The sequence below is a fragment of the Panthera uncia genome, chromosome D1 (assembly GCF_023721935.1).
Source record: "Panthera uncia isolate 11264 chromosome D1, Puncia_PCG_1.0, whole genome shotgun sequence".
NCBI lineage: Eukaryota > Metazoa > Chordata > Mammalia > Carnivora > Felidae > Panthera > Panthera uncia.
In genome coordinates, this window is record NC_064808.1 from 38,657,705 (window position 1) to 38,677,917 (window position 20,213).

At 47.6% G+C, this 20,213-nt stretch overlaps 1 protein-coding gene across 1 annotated transcript; it reads left to right on the top strand.

Annotated features, from left to right (window-relative positions):
- The first annotated feature begins 608 nt into the window (after positions 1-608).
- CSRP3 (cysteine and glycine rich protein 3) lies at positions 609-19,764 on the top strand. Its single transcript, XM_049618366.1, has 6 exons — positions 609-689; positions 10,126-10,275; positions 14,436-14,604; positions 16,555-16,687; positions 17,853-17,946; positions 19,522-19,764. Exons 2-6 carry the CDS (start codon positions 10,164-10,166, stop codon positions 19,596-19,598), a joined length of 585 nt encoding a protein of 194 aa, XP_049474323.1. The 5' UTR covers positions 609-689; positions 10,126-10,163; the 3' UTR covers positions 19,599-19,764.
- Positions 19,765-20,213: the final 449 nt, after the last annotated feature.

The following is a 20,213-nucleotide window of genomic DNA, read 5'->3' on the forward strand; positions in this document are numbered from 1 at the left end:
ATATTAAATTCTTAAGTAGAAAAAGATGATGAGCACAGTAATTCAAAACTATTGAGAGAAAACTTTTCTTCATAGGATGGCGGGCCATGGAGTGCCAGAACCCTGGTGATTAGCTGACCTTTCCCCCCGCCCCCAAGCTTCTTTGTAGAGATTATCTAAGTATCATTTCATGCACCCATCACTCTTATTTTTAGCTGTGAGTTCTCTTCACGAGCGTCGTGACCTGTGTCTCAGAGTTCCAGAGGGCTCCCAGATATGGCTCATGATTCATTTGCAGGTACCTTGCATCGATTTCCAGGAAGGACAGGGGAGTAGGAGCTTGGGAAAATGATTTTAGATACAAAATCCTTCTTTGCTCCTATTCCTGTTCCAACCACTTGATCAGAAATCTACGCTCCACAGATCGATCCTTTAGTGCCACAGGCAATTGGCAATTAAAACAGAACCTGTGCAATATTGTTCTCTGAGGGCCTCACAGCTGGTGTGGGGGGAACAAAACTCGGGGCTTTGGTCACAGGCTATTTTCAGCCTCTGATAGCAGTTGTGTTACTCATGTCTCATTCACCCTCTCCCCTCGGCCTCCCTCCCGCCCTTCCCTCTGCAGGCCAATGCTAGGGACGGCCTCCACGTATTTAAAGAGGATGAGAGCCCCCCTTACTCAGTTGAGCCGACAGAGACCACGCAGGCAGGTACGTGGAGCAAAGCAGACATTTGGGCTGGGGGTGGCCTGGCTTGGTGGCTGGTTGGGACTATGAAGGGTCCATAGAGTATGAGTGTGTTTCATGTCCCAGTGACCAGTGTCCATTCTGCTTCTGTGTAGGAGGCTCAAGCTATGCGCGATCCTGGTGTGGACCCAGCAGTGGTTTAAAAAAATTTCTAAAAGTGGGATTAGTATTTGGGGGTTCAAGGGAACCTCACAGAGAAGTGAGTAAGGGACTATATTTGGTATAAAACTATTTCCACGGTGGAATGCTTCCTATCGTCTTGGTCAAAAGACACCAACCCAGTCCTAGAACTATGACATAATGACTGGATGTGTGACTGTTGAAAACTTCCTGACCTCAGGGCTCTGGTCTCCTCTGTGAGCCTCAGAGTGGACGTGGTGATATTTTTCTAACTGTAAAGCGCTGCACAGTTACAAAGTGGTTGTTATAGATACAATACAGCAGAAGCCAGCCTTCCAATGCTCAGAACATGAAGAACTGTGCTATTCAGAAGGTGCGGGCAAATGACTGAGATCTCTATAGTTCACCATACCCTGCCCCACACGTGGGAAATGCTCAATGAAGTTTGCTGGTTTAAAATAGATTTCATGTCCCAAGGATGTTCAGCAACACGTTTGCTTCTAATAATTTAAAATTAATCAAAACAGGACCCCAAAAAAAGACATTGCTACACTGAGAAACCCATCAAAAGCTCTGTTGAATAGGAGGATGTTCCCCGCGGAGGGTGAGGGGTGATTCCCAGTGTTTCCTCCAGGTTTCAGTTAAGGATTTGAATGACAGGCATGAGTGTGACAGAGAATGAGAAGTGTTTTTTTTTTTTTTTAAGTTTATTCATTTTTGAGAGAGAGAGAGAGAGAGACAGAGACAGAGCGTGAACAGGGGGAGGGGCAGAGAGAGAGGGAGACACAGAATCCGAAGCAGGCTCCAGGCCCCGAGCTGTCAGCACAGAGCCCAACGCGGGGCTCGAACTCACGAACCGCGAGATCATGACCTGAGCTGAAGTCAGACGTTTAACCAACTATGCCGCCCAAGTGCCCCGAGAATGGGAAGTGGTTTTAAGCAATGGTCTGAGTGGAGATGCTGTCCAAAGATCAAAGTTGCCACTCTTAATTTCTGTTCCCATCCCTGAGCTGGGGCAGTGACATCTCCGAGAAGGAGGAGATGGGTGACAGGTCTGAGGAACTCTTTCTGCGGTACAATTCAAAGCAATTCAATGAGCTTGTATTGACTGTCTTGTGTGTCGGGGCTGGGGTTGGGGGAAGAGGCAGCACTGATGCAGGGGAGGATGGGGAAATAGGGAGAGCCTGTGTCCTCAGTTTACTTTTGGGACCGAAATGTCAATGCTGGGTACATCCAACTCATCACAAAGTGTGTAAGATGGTTTTGTGACCCGGAAAATGTAAGGGAGTCTTCTGGCTTGGCTTTGGTTCCTTTCTGAACAAGTCAGTCATTAAAATGAGCCCGGCTGTTGGCACAGAGTGCAATTTAGCCCCAGGGTCTGGTGCTCTTGCTGGCCAGGCAGACAGGTGCTCCACAGCTCAGGCACACGAGCCATCCATTAGAGATATGGGAGGGAGAGCAGGGGGCAGGGGCAGGGGACAGATAGAGAAACAGAGACAGATACAGAGAGAAAGAGAAGGAAAGAGTGAGCAGGGTCACTCGGCAGGCAAATAGTCACCATTCTCTTGAAAGCGGGAGAGACAGAACCCTGGGAGAACACAAACTCAGAAATCCTGGGAATCTGAACAAGGAAATAGGAGAAAACGGCATCTGTCATTGAGACCGTTCAAAAGCCAGCTCTGGACATCACTTAACTTCTCTGAGTTTCCATTTTCCGAACAATAAAATTAAGCTAAGGCCACCTATCCCAAAGGGGTTTGTTAGAATCAAATGATATAAAGTATAGGAAGTACTTTGTAAAGCTGAATAAAACGGTACAAATATGCGGGGCCTTTGAGAAAAGGCACAGGGCCAAACCCGGCAGGCTGCAGGAGGATTTCCTGCTAAGTACAAGTGTGATGATAAAGTCCAGAGGTCAGAGTGGATAACAAGGTGCCCAGGAGTTAGATGATGATTAGTTTGCTTTATAGGAGGAAGGACACAGACAGGGAATCTAATACACAGGAAACACAACTCCTGAGGCAGGCGGGCTTCCAATTATAAGCGCACTGCTCAGATGTCTGGGAATACTGTAGCCAGGGTTGGGCTTCACGGCCAAGGAGAAATGTGATGCCTTCAGATGTGAAAAGCCGCAGTTAGCACAGTGAAGAAAAGTGGGAGGGGACACAATGATTGTGAGGGCCGCGGGGTATAGACCTCATCGTGGGAAAGGCTCGAGCATGCGTCTGTTGGTTGGTTGCTGCCCGGTGCGGGCGTGGATCAATATTCACTTATTTGACTGTCACAAAAGTCCTGTGAGAAGTCATTCTTCAGAGGAAGAAATGGAAGAAAGTTCAAAGAAGCAAAGTCATGTGGCTCAGGGTCATGTGGCTAGAACGTGGCAGGGCCGGGATATAAACCAGGGTGCAACACGGTCTTTACGAACACGTTATAAAGGCCAAAATGGAACAGAGTCAGTTTCTGAAAGTAAAATTCGGCCACTGCAGAGAGAATTTCAGAAAAGGTATAACGTAACCCCGGTGTTCCGGCTGCAGTTTAACGGGCAAGTGTGTCTACCGTAAGTTTTAAAGGGATGAGAGCCAACGCTCGGGGTTATTTCTGTGCTGGGAATAAGCGACCTAGGCTTCCCAGGCTTGGTGAAAGGGCCTCCGGGTAGGGGACTTCATTCCTCTGTTCCGAAGCCTGGGAGGAAGCCACTGACCTTGAGTATCCTACACGGGCGAGTTCAAGGGCATGGTTTCCCTGGGCCCCAGGGACTCCGCTTGGGCTTGCTGCTTCCTTGTCCACATTGCCAGTGAGGTCAGCTGGTGTTAGGCACCAGGGCTGCCAAAGTGAGGAAGCAGCTGTCCTGGGGCACAGGCTTAGGACTCTGCCTGACATGCCATTTCTGGCACCAGGCACCCTGCTCCCCCCCCCCCCCCCCCCCGGGGAGCTCTCTCCCTGGCCTGGCTGCATCTGCTCCTGGGTGCAGCATAGTCCAAAGGCTGAGAAATCGAGCTGGTTCACAGTCTGAGCCAAAGGGGCCACGGGGAAGAAGCAAGGAAAGATTTGCTTGTCTTAAGACAATGGGAGTTAAAAGCTAAAGATAAAATAATAACAGTAGCAATAAGGAGAGCAGCTAAACTTATTAGACACCTGCCATGTATTACGCATTTGTATACCCAGTACGTTAGCTATCATGGTGATCTTATCTAACCTGGAAACCTTTGAAGACAACCCTTCTCATCTGTCTTTACACGCGCGAGAACACTGGGCTCGCGATTTTGAGCATTCTGCCCAAGGTCCAACACAGAGGGTTTTTTGAACCCTGGCTGGTTCTTTCCAAAGCTTGTGGTCTTCCACCATGCTACATCACCTCTCTTCCCTGGATTAGAAGAGTAGAGAAGAGGCAGTGTTTGAGAGCAGATGTCACTGGGCAAGCTTTCTGCAAGGTGAGGCTCCAGTCACTGTTCAGATCCCTCTACCTGTCTCAGGGCTTGAAGGGTCCTTGAAGGGACTTCACATCGCAGTCATGTGAACAACCATCCCCAGCTGAGCTAAAGTCAATAGTGAGAGGGAACTCTCAAGCTCCAAAGGAGCTCTTTCTGTGTCTGAATGGCAATGACTCTTAGAGAGGCTTTTATTTACTGAGTTAAATTCAGGCTCCCTGCTATTTCCACCCATGAGTACTCTCTGTCCCGTGGGGAGACAATGGGGTCAACCAGATCCCAGTTCCCATCAACTGGGAAGTTTGGTTAATGGAGACGCTGACCCTTGTCCCCTCTCTAGCGTGTCATAGGCAGAGACCTGGGATATAGAACCAGCTTCACTCGGGTTTGAATCACAGCTCTGCCACTTACTAGCTGTGTGATCCCAGACAAGTCACTCGAGTTCTCTGAGTCTCAGTTTCCTCATTTGCTCTGTGGGGCGGCTGTTCTAAAGATAGTACGTATAGGGGCGCCTGGGTGGCGCAGTCGGTTAAGCGTCCGACTTCAGCCAGGTCACGATCTCGCGGTCCGTGAGTTCGAGCCCCGCGTCAGGCTCTGGGCTGATGGCTCGGAGCCTGGAGCCTGTTTCCGATTCTGTGTCTCCCTCTCTCTCTGCCCCTCCCCCGTTCATGCTCTGTCTCTCTCTGTGCCAAAAATAAATAAAAAACGTTGAAAAAAAAATTTTTTTAAAGAGTAGCTAATGTTAATATAAGAACACAGCTTTGGAGTCAGAGCCCTAAATTCCAATGTAGCCATGTGACCTTGGGTAATGTAATTTCCCTAAGACTCCATTTCGCCCAGAGTTACAAAAGGTACCTTTTTTAATAGTGCCTACCTTGAAGGGTGGCTATGGGCATGGAATGATACACACCACAGAGCCGGGCCAAAGGGACTCCACACACTTTAGCTTCAATAATAACATTATTATGTTGGTAATGATTATCCCTTACATTCCGGACATACGCTCCTATGATCAAAATCTTGGCCTCAGCCAGTGTAGACAATTTGACTCACCATGGAGAATCAGGCATCTAATAGGATGACCACATGAACCAACACTGAGCTGAAAATGGCATCGTCACTAACAGTCCGCTCAAAGTCGTGGCCTAAGATTCCCTCCCACAGCCTTTAAGGGACGCCTACAAAGAAGAAACTGAGTCACTGAGTGTCCATTTTGCCTCCCCCACCCATTTTTGCCCTAAGGTGTCACCTTTCAGCTCCATAGTTGATAAGCTTGATAAGCACCAAACAGTGAGTGTTGGAGTAGGAAGGAGGTGCCCAAATACACAGCATCGTTATTCTTCTGAAGGGTCAGATTGATATGTGACAATCTAGAATTATTGCAGATCTAATTAGTTCGCACATTTTATAATACTCCACAGTTTACAAAGTGATACGATGTACCTCAACTGCCACAATCCTCCCAGCAATAGTGGAACAGATGGGACATTATGCCCATTTTAGAGAGAGGATACTGAGGTTCAGAGAGCTTCACTGGTTTTCCCAGATCACACAGCTCTGAAGAGGCAAGGCAGAACTAGAACTCTGGCTTCTTGCATCTGATCCAATGCTTTTCCCAGTACCCACTATCGCACGTTCCCAGTATAACTGTTTCCACAGCATTATTCGTGAAGAAATCGACACAGGTATTCTCTCACTGGGAACTGGGTATCCAAAAGTCTGGAGTTCACCCTCCCCCTAACCGATGTAGCAAAGCTCACATTCTCTATCCTCTTCAGAAACCCCAAACTGTCCCCCATTTCAATCGTGACCCTCGACTTCATCAGTGACAACACGGCCATCTCCAGGACTGGCCCAGGGAGTAATGCCAGGTGATGTGATGGAGACTGTGACCCAGGTGGCAAATGGGGCTGAGTGACGGGAGAACCTATATTTGGCATCCTACCTTCAATGACCCTTGCCTGTGCCAGGCAACGCTGATAAACAAATGGCCCATCCCTTGGTATCTTGCCAGCATAAACTCACATTCTGGGCCTGGCTAGAGGAGTGTTGAGACACAGGAATTCCAAAGCAATGCCGGAGGCCGAAAAGGTTATGTACTTGAGCCAGGACTTAAATGTGCTTTCAAATCACAGTGACTTAATTAGCAGATGCGTGCTACTTGAATAACCTGAAATAAAGGGGGGGGGGGGAGGGACGACAAGGACTTGCCTTAGAATAGCTCCTCAATACTGCTTTAAATTCCACCATATTTCACCCAAGTTCAAGGTGACAAGGTCAAGATTAGAACCTGTGTCTTCCAATTCAGGATGCTTTACAACATGCTCTGCCTTTTGGCCTTGGAGCATTGGAAGGAGAAATCAGAGATGTCTTCTGTGTTTAGCCTTCATAGCTACATTTCCACTTTTAAAAATGGAACTTGGCACCTGTTTAATAAAACGCCTACGGATTTCTATTCTGGGTTTCAAGTCCTAATATACGTATGGCAGATATTTATGATCACTTAAGAAATAACCTGTGCTAGGATCCATTACCTTGTGAAGAAGGTATTATCTGTAATCTTATCCTCACTTTGAGAAGAATCATGTGGAGGCAACTGCTGAGTGCATAGGCACACATCTTCCCAGGGGGCATCTCTGTCTACCATTAACTCGCAAGACACACCAATTAGATCTCCACCAAAGATCTGAAATAAGAAATGTGACCTAGGGTTGTTTTCATTGAAAATTTCCATCTCATTAATTTCGCAAGTGTCACTGTCTTATTCCTGGATATATATGACATTTCTCTTCTATTTTATATTATGTTACAACCCAGGATCAAAATGAACATGATCAAAATTATGTGATTCTACTCTTTCCCAGAGAATGTATCATCTTTAGGCAGAGAAGGATGGATCTTAGAAAAAGAAATTGGCTAAGAAAATCTCCCAAACGTTTTCCTTCTTTTGTCTCACCTTGTTTGTAAATGAGGAGGCTGGTCATTCTTAAAAATCTATTCCAGGGGCGCCTGGGTGGCGCAGTCGGTTAAGCGTCCGACTTCAGCTCGGGTCACGATCTCGCAGTCCGTGAGTTCGAGCCCCGCATCGGGCTCTGGGCTGATGGCTCGGAGCCTGGATGCCTGCTTCCGATTCTGTGTCTCCCTCTCTCTCTGCCCCTCCCCCGTTCATGCTCTGTCTCTCTCTGTCCCAAAAATAAATAAAAAAACGTTGAAAAAAAAATTTAAAAAAAAATCTATTCCAACTCTAGAGACCTAAACATTTTAAAAAAGTCAAAAATAAACAATTTTGGGTTCTTTCAGGGGATATTAAGACATGCCCTGTGTATTCTTTACTCTGCCTGAAATGTCCTTCTCCCTTTTTGCTCTCTGGAGAACTCTCATTCACCCATTTGGATGTGACATCTGTGATCCTCCAGCAACTCACTGGTTTCATCCCTAGTCTAAATGTGGGTAGCCATACTCTCCTTTGAGTTTGCATGGTACTCTTGTAAGACTCTTCTCTGGTACCCAGTATCTGGTTCCTGCTTCTCTTCCTCCCTAGAATGTGGACTTCTCATTACAGGCAACACAAATTACTCGTTCTTATAAGTTTTCCTCCCCTTGATCCCTCGCCAAGTACCTAATACAGTGCTTGACACACGACAGGTAGGTAGGTAGTAATTGCATGGTGAGTGAATGAATGAGTGAATGAATGCAGACTTGATCCCAAGCCTTTCATTTCAAAATGCATTATTCCTTCCTCTATACTAAACAACCTGAAATACAGAAATAGAAGCACTAAATGTTTCCTTAAAAAAAATTTTTTTTTTTTATATTTAGAGAAAGCACGAGCTGGAGAGAGGGGAAGAGAGAGAGAATCTTAAGCAGTCTTCATGCTCGGCGTTGAGACCGATGCAGGGCTCAATCCCATGCCCCTGAGATCATGATCCGAGCCAAAATCAAGAGTCGGACCCTCAGACAACTGAGCCATCTAGGTGCCCCTATGTTTCCTTAAAAAAAAATGTTTTAAGTGCATTTTCTAAATTTACTGAATAAAAAGAACAGCCTGCTTCTATGAGAGGAAGGATTGGGTGTTCCTGGCTAACCTCACGCTATTTTTTAAGTGGGAAAGCTGTTTACAGGGACAATTAGGTAGAGATGTTCCCTTTGGTCCTGGTATCAGGTTCAGTGGTCTGTTTGCTACTTACCTTCTGTTTCTTAGCAAAACCTGTCTTTGTTATGAGGCTGGAAGGCACAGTCCAGACCAGTTGACCCAGGAGAACTTAGTGTTAATCGCCAACTATTATAAGAAGGTGACTGGCTTCCCAGAAGGGAAAGAGAAGGTCAGAAGCAGCCACTCGGAATGGGCTGATAGTGCTTGGTGTCAATGACAAGATGGCATACCAGTCTTCTTAGAAACCAAAGGATCTCAGTGAAAATTTGGCCCCCTGGAGCTGGCCAGATCTCAGAAATTTCACTACTGATGGCTGACTTCAGTTCTGCTCTGGGGAAACTGAAAACTGGATTCATACTTACACACAGACACAGAAAGAAAGGGAAAGTTGTTTTTTGATGCCGCTACTTGTCCGGTATTTCTTACACAAATGCCATAGGGAGGAGACAAAGATGGCCCGGGGCTGGGACTCTCAGCCACTGTTTGCGGCAGAACATCCTGGAAGGGTGTGGGAGGACACGCAGCAGCATCATCGCTTGGCTCCTGTGATCACACCTGGCACTGTGAGTTCTGCCATCCACCTTCCTGCACATCGTGTCATTCGGGTCTCCAAACAACACTGCGAGGCAGCGAGGGAAAGAGTGACTCTCTCCATAGTATAGGTGGGAAGGCAGATGTAAGAGAAGCTGTGCAATTCGTCTCCCTGCACATGGCCAGGTGTGCTAGCCCTGAAAGCAGAAGGCAGGTTTCCAGACCACTGAGCTAGTATAGTGCCACCATAGCTTACTGCTTGGGTCTAAGAGATAGGAGGGATAAATCTGAATGGGACATTTTATAGATCATGGATTTTTATCGGCGAGATTGGCTATGGCTTGGGGCGCCTGGGTGGCTCAGTCGGTTAAGCCACTGAATTCAGCTCAGGTCATGATCTCACAGTTCTTGGGTTCAAGCCCCGCGTGGGGCTCTGTGCAGACAGCTCAGAGCCTGGAGCCTGCTTCAGACTCTGTGTCTCCCTCTCTCTCTGCCCCTCCCTTGCTTGTGCTCTCTCTCTCTCTCTCTCTCTCTCTCTCTCTCAAAAATAAATAAACATTAAAGTTGTTTTAAAAACTTAAACAACAACAACAAAAAAAGATTAGCTAAGGCTTTTGCTGCCCAAGGCATGGTCCTTACTGATAGCATCAGCACTGCCTGGAGACTATTAGAAATACAGAACTGCCTGCTTCTCCCACATCTACCAAACCAGCATCCGCACAGTAGCAAAAGCTGACGTGCTTCGAGAACCACTGAACTAAATAAGAAGATAACACCATTTTCATAGATTATTCCCACGACTGATGGAATCGTATTTAAAACCTTAGATGAAACAATTATACTTAATATTTGTATATAATCTTATGTACGTAAAATTAGCTCATCTATCCCTTCCAAGAACCCTAGGGGCAGGTGCTACTGAAATTTAACAGAAGAGGAAACTCAGTCTTAAAGCAGTAAAGTGACTTGCTCAGGGCCATCTGAGTGTCTGAGCTTATTCAGTGATGTGCACACAAGTGACTATTTGCTGAATGAATGTGTGGATGGATGAATGAATGGATGAATGAGCCACCAAACACACCGGAGCTGGATCCTGGCCTTGAGAACACGGTACTACTGGGCATTCGTTCACTCCTGAGTTTGCCAACATTTAGGGTATTTGTTTTAGATCCTGTTAGACTTGACCTTGGTCAGAAGGTCTTCGAGATGCCGAACTGGGGCGGAGGAGCGAAATGTGGTGCCTGCGAAAAGACGGTCTACCACGCGGAAGAAATCCAGTGCAACGGAAGGAGTTTCCACAAGACCTGCTTCCACTGCAGTGAGTTGGGTGAACGCCATGGGGGCCCCTCAGCGTCCGGAGGGCATTTCAAAGCTCACATTTAGCCACAGATGCTGCATAAAGGTGGTCCTCAGGGTCTGGTCCCGGGACCAGCAGCAACAGCATCCCCTGGGAACTTATAGAAATATCACCCTGGGGCCCCACCTAAAGGGATGGTGTTCTCCTGAGAACCCTCTTGCCAACAACTTGCTCAGTTCTTGCCGAAGTCAGAACAAGCTGGCCTACTGCTGCCATTGTGGCAAGAACCTTGACCCAGTGGCAACATTTGCAAAGTGTGACTTGGCAAAGAAAGGAAGCCATCGCTTATCTGGAGCCCGGATGCATTGGCTCTGTGTTGTTCCCACTGGCCAGTATTACTGAAGCCAGCTGCGACTGGTCTTTCCTAAGAAAGAACCTGTGTCAGGTGAGGGACAACATCTGCCCATTCTGTAATAGTCCAAACAGGAAGAGTTTGGGGGCATGGACACCAGTAGTGTCACAAAGGGAACCTTTAGCATCACCTGCTGGACACAGATGCACAGTGTCACAGCTGGGGGAATACAAACCCTGGGGTCCCTCTGGGAGTCTGGCTTTGCCTGACCCGTGACTTTGGACACATCATTTCTCATCTCTAAGCCTGGGTCACAAGAACCCACAGCGGAACCAGGAGTAGAACACGTACCTTCAGACCCCCAGTCTGGTCCCTTCAACATGACTTCATTCTAGAGTTTCCAATGGCCAGTCCAGTTCTAGGAGAACAGTCTCTTTTGACCCACTTACCTTCCTTGCCTCCCTCCAGTAGGTCTGGCTTAAGGGCTAGTTTTGCTAGACATTTGGCAGACTCCCTCCCCACATGTTCCCCCACACCACCCCCATGATTTAGCCCAGTGGCCATAAGGTGTCACACTGCCCCGAACTGTTTCAAATGGAACTTCAAGGATGGGGCTCCATCTGTTAAAGCATGAAGGCACTTCATCCTTAAGCTCCTGAAAATAGTAATGTTTTATCTGCTGCCAGAGTTTCCATTATCTCTCACCTTCCATGGCAAACAGAAATGTCATCGAAGAGCAGGGAGAAGCATGGCTCTGAGTGACTGGGTTGGTGGACTTACTAATAAGCTTTGGGCTCTAGTGATGGGTAATTATTTTTAAGTCATCATACACATCCATCAGATTCATCATCATTATTACAATCATCTAGAAGTCATTGTTCAAGATTTCCTTCCATAGCCTTCTAGCTTTTGCTTAAAAAAAAAAAAAAAGCCAGTGCTTTTAAAAAGAGCAGGCATTGGGAATAATGGAAAGATACTAGAATTAGACAAAAAATGACTAGGGTTTCAGTTTGGGCTCTGCCGTGGACTAACTGCGTGACCTTAGGCAAGTGATTTCACCTTTGCGAGCCTCAATTCCCCCATCCATAAAATGGAGATGACAGTACCCACCACACAGGCTGTCACAAGATGGAAACCGGGGTCCTTGATCAGGCCTCTATTCTCCTCTGATCAACTTCAATGTCTGAGTGAGAACAGGACATGGTAGGGAAGCTTTCCATGGTCGGGGTGTCTTGTTGTCCTTAGGTAGCAGGCAGATGCCCTGTTCAATGGAGCCATGGTAGAAGGGATTTGAGCATTTGCTGGTGTGTCCCTTTTAACCCTTTGAACTCATAGGTGGGCTGAGGGTCCGAGCAGTACATGTTTCCGTAGGAGTGGACAGAAGGGTCCCACAGAGGAGCATGCTTTTCTAGATTTCCATCCCCGAACTTGCTTGTCTACAGGCCAACCTGTAGTTGTTGTAAATAGGCTTCAAAAAGACAGAGCCTACCTTAGCTTGTCCCCTGGCCAGTGTTCTCCAAACTCCTAGACAAATCTTAATCCTCCTTATCAGGGCTGTCCAAAAGAAATATAATGTAAGCCACAGATATAAATATAGCTTTTCTAGTAGGCATATTTCTAGAAAGGTATAAAGAAGTGAAATTAATTTTAAAACATTTCATTTAACCTAATATGCCTAAAAATCGTATTTCTATTTATGTAATCAATACATAAATTGTTAATGGGATACTTTACATTCTTTTTTGTGTGTGCTAAGTGTTTGAAATCGGTGTGCATTTTGCACTCAGAACACATCACATACACGGTGGTGAGTGGCCGCAGCAGTGGCCAACACAGCTCGACTCTGCCTGTGTGTAAAAGCTGGTCAGAAGCCAGGGAGTGGCGAAACAAAGGGCCCAGGCATGACTGGGAGTAACACAGCCCTGGAGGGATGGGGATAAGAAATGGAGCAGGGGTGAGAGGACCTGAGGCCAGTCATGGCTCTGCAACTTACTGCTGTCTAATCATGGACAAATCACTGACCATCATTGACCTGTGCATGCGTGCCTTCATTCACTTACTCATCCATTCATTCATTCAACAAATGTTTAATGAGGACTCACTTCAGGCTAGGTCCCATAACATGTTCTGAGGATAGTAAAAATTAAAGTGTTGCCCTCAAGGAACTCAGAGTCCAGAACATCAATGAATATTTGAGATGTTTTTCTGGAGGCTAGAAGCTGATAGCAACAAGAAGGGTGGAGACGCGTATATATGTTATATGCCCAAATAGAAGGTATTTTTCTCCAAAAATTATTCCTCACAAAAAGGATTTGCCCTGTGTTCAAAGCCTTATAAAGTATCTTACACTATAGGACAGTCTCTCAACTTTTTTTTTTTCTTTACAGAGAGTTTTTAACACACACAATGTTGACTTGTTTAATGTATTTCCATACACTTCTTTTCCCATCCACACAACCACCAACCCCTCATCTACAACCTTGTCTTCCCCCACTCTCATATTCAATTATATGATGTTTTTAAGTAAAATACTATTTGAGGAAAGCATATTACCCTGAAACAACTTCATTCAATGGTCGATTGCTTATAAAGGTCACTTGAACAAAAACAAAAACAAGGAGGCAAATAAACTGAATGTGCATGTCTTATTTTTTTTGGGGCTACGACCTCACTGTTATAAACAGTGAGAACCACCATAAAAAACCTTTAAGGATCAACCTTTACAGAGCAACACAGCAAGTTATCAAGTGGGGGAAATCCTACATATTTTTTTAAAGTCGCCCAAATGCTACGCTAATAGGAACTCCTGGTTGAGATACAAATTCCAGGGGACAGCCTCCTACTCAGGTACCACCAGACCTCAAAGATGCACACAGAAGTGGTAAGTCTTGGAGAGCGGAGTCGCTGCCTGAGGAAAACCCTGGTGACAGGGAAGTGCTGACGGTGAAATTTTTTGTCCCTGAGTTTGTGTGAGATGAGAAAAAAGTCACCTCTCCAAATCAATACATTATTGATCTCTATTATTAAATTAAATATTATAAGTAGGTAGTTAACACTTTCCTTTACATCCTTAAAAGTTTTGTTTTTTTTTTCAAATTGGCAAAAAAAACCCACACTCACTTATTGTAATGTATCTATCTTCTTTTTGGGAAAAATGGGGGCTTGCCTTATATATTTCATGTTCCGGGGGACACTTTATATTAGGTAATATACATTGACTGGGGACTTCCCCCAGTTAAAGCCTCAGGGTCTGTGAGACAGGTCTACCTCTACACGGCCTCCTGCTTCCAGACCTGGATCAAAAGTAGCCTCAGTGGTAGTTGTCTCCTTGAATACCAGAGTGCTCTTCAAAGGCCATGGTAAGTACAGAAACTGCTTGGTCCCGATGCTGGTATTATCAAGAAAAAAAAATAAATTCATCCCCTGCCTCAGTGCCTTATCCCCTCCTCACCCCACAAGCATTACACACGCGCTTCCCTGATGTCACGTGAGGTTAGACACTCGGGAATTCAGGTTGTTCGGATTCGGGAAAAATATTCTTAACTAGCCCAAGACCACACACCTGGTTCCGATCCTGGCCTCCCTTTCTTTCTGGCTGGGTTCCACTGAACACGTTATGTCCCTTCTCCGTTCCCCGGTTTCCTCACCTGTGAAATCAGGGCTGCTTTGGAATCCGTGGCTCAAGGTGCTCCGCTCAGGGATCAAAGTTGTGCTTTCGGCCAGAGGGCCCCTCTTGCTGGGGCTCTTGGCCCTGAGCATGGCATTAGGGCTTCGAGGAAAGGGGGGAGGAGCCTCGGCCCCAACCCCCTGACTGTCCCTTCCTCGGCAGTGGCCTGCAGGAAGGCTCTCGACAGCACCACAGTCGCAGCTCACGAGTCGGAGATCTACTGTAAGATCTGCTATGGGCGCAGATATGGCCCCAAGGGGATCGGGTACGGACAAGGCGCCGGCTGCCTCAGCACGGACACGGGCGAACATCTGGGCCTCCAGTTCCAACAGTGAGTCACCACCGCTTCTCCCAGCCCAGTAGAGCCCTAGCTATCAGGACAGTTCATTTTGTTCCCATAGCAACGTTTTCTGGAAGTGGGAGAATGGACTCTATTGTTGACTGGCTAACAATAAGAATACTCTGACCAAGTTTTAACAATGTGTCATCTCTCCCGAGACGCTCTTCAAATTATCTGCCTTTCTAAAGGGCAATTACTTTTACACCATGGTTCTTGGTCTGCATGTCAAGAGAAAACCCAGAAAGTACAGATGTTCCATTGTTTGACCTTTGCTAAACTGCACGGAGTCCCTTTTCTTCCCCTTGGAGCGTTTCTGTGTAAATCACATAAATATGGCAGGGAAGCAATGGCCATTCTCTGCGTCCTTGTCACTCAGTTCTTCCCTTAGGGTTGTAAGATGACTAATACCCACATCACAGGGCTGGTGGGTCTGCAGGGAGGGCTCTGTGCCTCAGGAGTAAACAATCAATTATGACTGTTCTGTGGGTCTCCCTAGTTGCCTGTTGACGATGCAGCGCTGAGGTTTCCCCCTCAACACTATCAGAGGAAGCTGGGATATCACCCTGCACAACCTCCATCTACCAGTCTGTTCTGTCTTGCTGCTCGCGCTGAGTTCCTCCCTGGAACTGAGTGCAGACTGACAGCCACCCGCAGGCAGCTGGGGTCTGGCCAGCTGGTGTCCGGACTCAGCTCTGCAGTGGGACTAGACAGAAAGGCCTAGCCCCACTGAAGCAGTGGCCCGTGGAGGGCCTCCCCCAGAGAGCAGCAGTTAGACCATCTGAAGAGTCATCTGGCCCCTTCTATAGCCTGTGGTGGAGCCTGGGAAAACGTAAGAATGTAGGAGTTGTTGCTTACACGTTTCTGATCACTTAATCCCAACTGGACACCATTTAATGAGGCAAGAGGACACCAACCGCATTCTCTGCCACACATTGCCCAAAGCTCACTCTCCTCCGCTAGGGCTTGGTTATAACACTGCACCGAGAGAAACAAGAATCCGCACACCTGGGTTTCATCCCAGCTCTGATTACGAGCTGCCTAACCTTGGTCAGTTGCCCCTCATGCCCTCGCTCTCTTCCGACTAGCCCTGCCTAACCTAGAGGTTACGGCGAGACACCAGTGATAAACGCACAAGGAAGTGCCAACAGATACAGAAGCAAGGGGTGGTTTACTGTGCTTCCATCTTGGACGATGCTCACCCGGGGACAGGTGACCTTTGGATGCAGGATGGCAACCTGACCTGTGACAGGGACTGCATCAGTTTATTGGCCCACGGTTTGTTTGCCATCAATTGTCAAGATCCCATCTTGCTCTAGAATGTTTCCACAACTCACTCCATAAAGCAGACCAGTGGGCTTCAAGATGGAATAGAAAAATGTCAATGCTAGCAGCAAAAATAACACAACAACACAAGCGAACACACATGGAACACTAGCTAAGTGTTTTGCCACAGAAAGGAAAGATGTAAGCCCATTAGAACTAGGTTTGTTTGGGGCGGCTGGGTGGCTCAGTCGGTTAAGCATCCGACTTCGGCTCAGGTCATGATCTCGCGGTCCGTGAGTTCGAGCCCCGAGTCAGGCTCTGTGCTGACAGCTCAGAGCCTGGAGCCTGCTTCACATTCTGCGTCTCCCTCTCTCTCTGACCCTCCCCCATTCATGCTGTCTCTCCCTGTCTCAAAAATAAATAAACGTTAAAAAAAATTTTTTTTTTATAAAAGAACTAGGTTTGTTAGTCCTCAGTAAATGCCAGGAGACACACAGACTTCTAAGTGCTTTACTCAGGTCCCCTCATTAAACCGTCTCGGCCACCCTGAGGAAGGCACCATGATGAGCCCCATTTCCCAGATGAGGAGTCTGAGGCACAGACAAGTTTAGTAACTTGCTTAAAGTACTCTTTTCCAACAAGCTCTATGGGTTTCATCCATTTGTCTGTGTTGACCAGGTCCCCAAAGCCGGCACGCTCAGCCACCACCAGCAACCCTTCCAAGTTCACCGCAAAGTTCGGAGAGTCTGAGAAGTGCCCTCGATGCGGCAAGTCAGTCTATGCTGCTGAGAAGGTGATGGGAGGTGGCAAGGTAAGGACGGCCATGTGAGCCAAGTGGGGCTTGCTCATCTGCACCACACGGGGCGGGAGGGCTAAGAGAGGAAAGTAGGAACTGTGAGCGGGTGGGAGCCAGGCCCTTCGTTCTCCTTTGCTCCCAGGAGCCGCGTTAGGAGCCACCCGCCCTCACCCGCTTTCCTGGCTGTGAGTGTCACTCTGCAGAGCCCTGGAAATCTAGAGCTGGTGAAATTCGATGCAACAGGCCTAAGCCCACTAGGTGACAGGCACTCGGCTGGAAGCGCTGGAGATACAAAGTGCACAAGCCCCTTGCCCTGCAGTGTCCACAATGCTTCCAGAAAGCTATGAGCCCTGTGAGCCCATCACCACTGCGTCACTCCATCTGCCACTGGCATCACCACCGGCGGATAGAGCAGACACCTCATAGCAGCAAGGAGCATCCTTGCTCACAAGCGTCTTGGCAATCGGAGGAGTCATCCAATGTCCGAGACCGTTATGCACACTTGCTCTGCAAGTTCCGGTTTCAGGGTATTCACCAAAGGGTTGGGGCCCGACGGAAGGGAAAAAAAAAAAACAAAAGTGTTTATACTAAAGCAGAGCGGGGTGGGTGGAAAGAAGGGCCATGGGGAGTGTCTGACTTGGAATATGAGGGCATTCTCCACCCCCAAGACTGGCCACTTGAAGATGGAGAACGCCTAGGCCATGCCTGGTGGACGTACAGGTGTGCAGAAGAAGGCCATCTTCCAATGATCCAAGCCACGCAACTCTCTTCTGGCAGAAAGACACAGAGTTCAAGCGAAATTGAATTACCTGGCTAATCGCCTCATTTCTTCACGTCTTCTTTAACTTTATATTCAATGTAAATGTTACCCATGGCCCCACTTTATTCCTCGATCTTCTAGAAGGGGGAAGCCCTTTTCTAGTCTGTTCTGAAGGAATACATACGGTAATAGTTCCGGTAAATTTATTTTTAGGGGTTCTGGGACTTGCTGGCCAATTCCATAGCATCTCATTTTCTCCAAATCCCCGGGAAAACTGGTCTGGGGCCTGTTACATATGCGAACGGTTTAGACAGTGGCACTCCTTTATACACTGCTGGTCAGGGGATTTAACATGGACACAGAATACGCTGCCCAGCCCACCCCACTAATGTAACTCTCCTGCTCTCCTGCACCCCTCAGCCTTGGCACAAGACCTGTTTTCGCTGCGCCATCTGTGGGAAGAGTCTAGAGTCCACGAACGTCACTGACAAAGATGGGGAACTTTACTGCAAAGGTGAGCGGTTCTGGGATGTTTTCCCAAGGAGGGTCCTTGGAGGGTAAGCTGTGTCCAGCCAAGAGGCTTGTGTCTGCCAGGAGGCATGGCTGCTCAGCCTGAGCAGAGTCTGGGCTCTCAGGATGGGGAGCAAAGCCACCTAAGGGGAAGAAATCTCCGCCCCCCGACCCAGCTCTGGTCCTCTCCGTTGGAGCATGTGGGGGGACCGGATGCTTGAAGATACTCAGTGGTTCAGGGCAGCTGGGCGCCTGGGGGCAGAGAGGACAAGGAGAAAACAGTGTCCTGACTCAGAAGAGGCCACGGGCCTGGATAAACAGTATCACATTCCCTTCTGAAAATCCAAATACCCTCTGTCTACCTGAGTGGTGGTTAGGGGCAACTGGGGAAGGATGAACCCTCTTTAGTTTATTAGATTAAATGAATAGTTTATTAGTTCAGAGAGTTTGACCTCTCCTTAGTTTATCGACACCTATCTATTTCCTTCCTTCCTTCCCTCCTCTCTTTCCTCCCTTCTCTCTCCTTCCCTCCTTCCTCCCTCACGTCTTGCCTCTCTCCCTCCTTCCTTCCTTCCTAACATTTGTTTCTAACACTGCATTATCACCTAGTGATTGCAGGGACAGAACTGACAACTAATTTTCCTTCTGGTCCTCACAGTTCTGCTCCCAGATGCCTCCACGATCCCTTTGTCTTGTGGAAAGGCAGTAGGGATTAGCTCTTCTCTGATGCTATGAAAAGGAAGGAATGAATCAGGGCCAAGGCAATGTGTTCTCCACCTCGGAGCCTCTCCTAGGCCTATCGTTTCTCAGTGGGGTCCTCCCACCCTTTCACGTGATGATGGTGTCTCAAGGTCTCCAGGTGTGCGTGTTGGAATGGAGGGGAGCAACGGGAGAAGGCAAGAGGGGGGACATTACTAATCAAGACTGCAAGGTGCCCAAACTTTGCCCCCTCGGTGAGGCAGAATGCGAACGAACGCCCTATCCAAGAGGGGATGCCTCCTCCCGCCAGTGGAGGACACAGAGGGTCCTCCGCATTCACAGGCCCCAAAACGCTAAAATGTTGCCGCGGCCAGCAGAGAGATGAACGCGTAGACAAATAATAGCATAATTGCATCACCAAGTGAAAAAAAACTCCGGCAGTAGCACATAAAGAGGCAAGTGACCAGCTTGGGGTGTTAGGGAAGGCTTCTTAGAAGACAAGCCCCCTGTGGGTCTTGAAGGATGAATGTGCATCTTGGTGGGGGCATTCCAGGGACCACGAGTGGTTCTGTGTGCCTGCAGTATCGGGAGGGAGGCAAAGGCAGGAGGGGACGAGCCTGGGCAGGCAATCATGGCCCCGATCGTGTTGACTCAAGTGAGAAAACGTCTGTGAACACTTAGACCCAAGTGCCCCGAAGTATGAACAATTTCGATCAGCAGATCTAAAATAAATGCAGTCTGATATGCTTAAAAGTGAACTTATGAATACAGTGATCACAAGGACGTCTCTCACAGATGAAAGGACTGTGTCTAGGAGCAAGGAAGTGCAAACACGGTCTAACCAACCCATTCTCTCTCCCCTTTCCTCCCTCTCGTTCAGTTTGCTATGCCAAAAATTTTGGCCCTACGGGTATTGGGTTTGGAGGCCTAACACATCAAGTGGAGAAGAAAGAGTGAAGAGTGTGACATACTTCCGTGGGCCTCCAGCATTTGCCACGTGATCCTGCCAGGCGGCAACCCTCCCCCGAACGTCCTTTCGCTGGGGATCGGGCAGTATTTCTCTTCAGAAGCGATCGTAGTCTTTACCCAAAGTTAGAAGACACCTTCGGAAGAAAAGTATTACAAGTTTAGCCTGTAACAAATGCGTTGTTATTTCTGACACGCAGGGCGGGGGAGGCAATAAATAAATGTTTTAGCGGCACCTGGCGTGTCTCTGGATCTTTTCTTTCGAATGGAGGGAGATTTTCAAAAAATAGAGAGGTGTTTCTAAAAAACGCGCTGCAAACAATGTAATGAATCTTGATGTCAACTAGGGAAGGCGTGAGGAGGAGGAACAAGAGGCAAAGGAAAGCAGGCTTCCAGAATCTGTCCACTGAGCTTCTTTCTCGTTACTGACAGAGAAGGAAACGGGGTTCCAGAGGAAGCAAGACAACATGAGAGCAAATTCTGGAAGGAAAATCAAAACTAATAAAACTGCTGAAGAGTCGGTCCTTTTGTCCTATCATGGGCTTTGCAATTTCGCCCATTTTGTGAAAAACCCAGAAATGGCAACAAAATGTGGAGTTTGCTTCC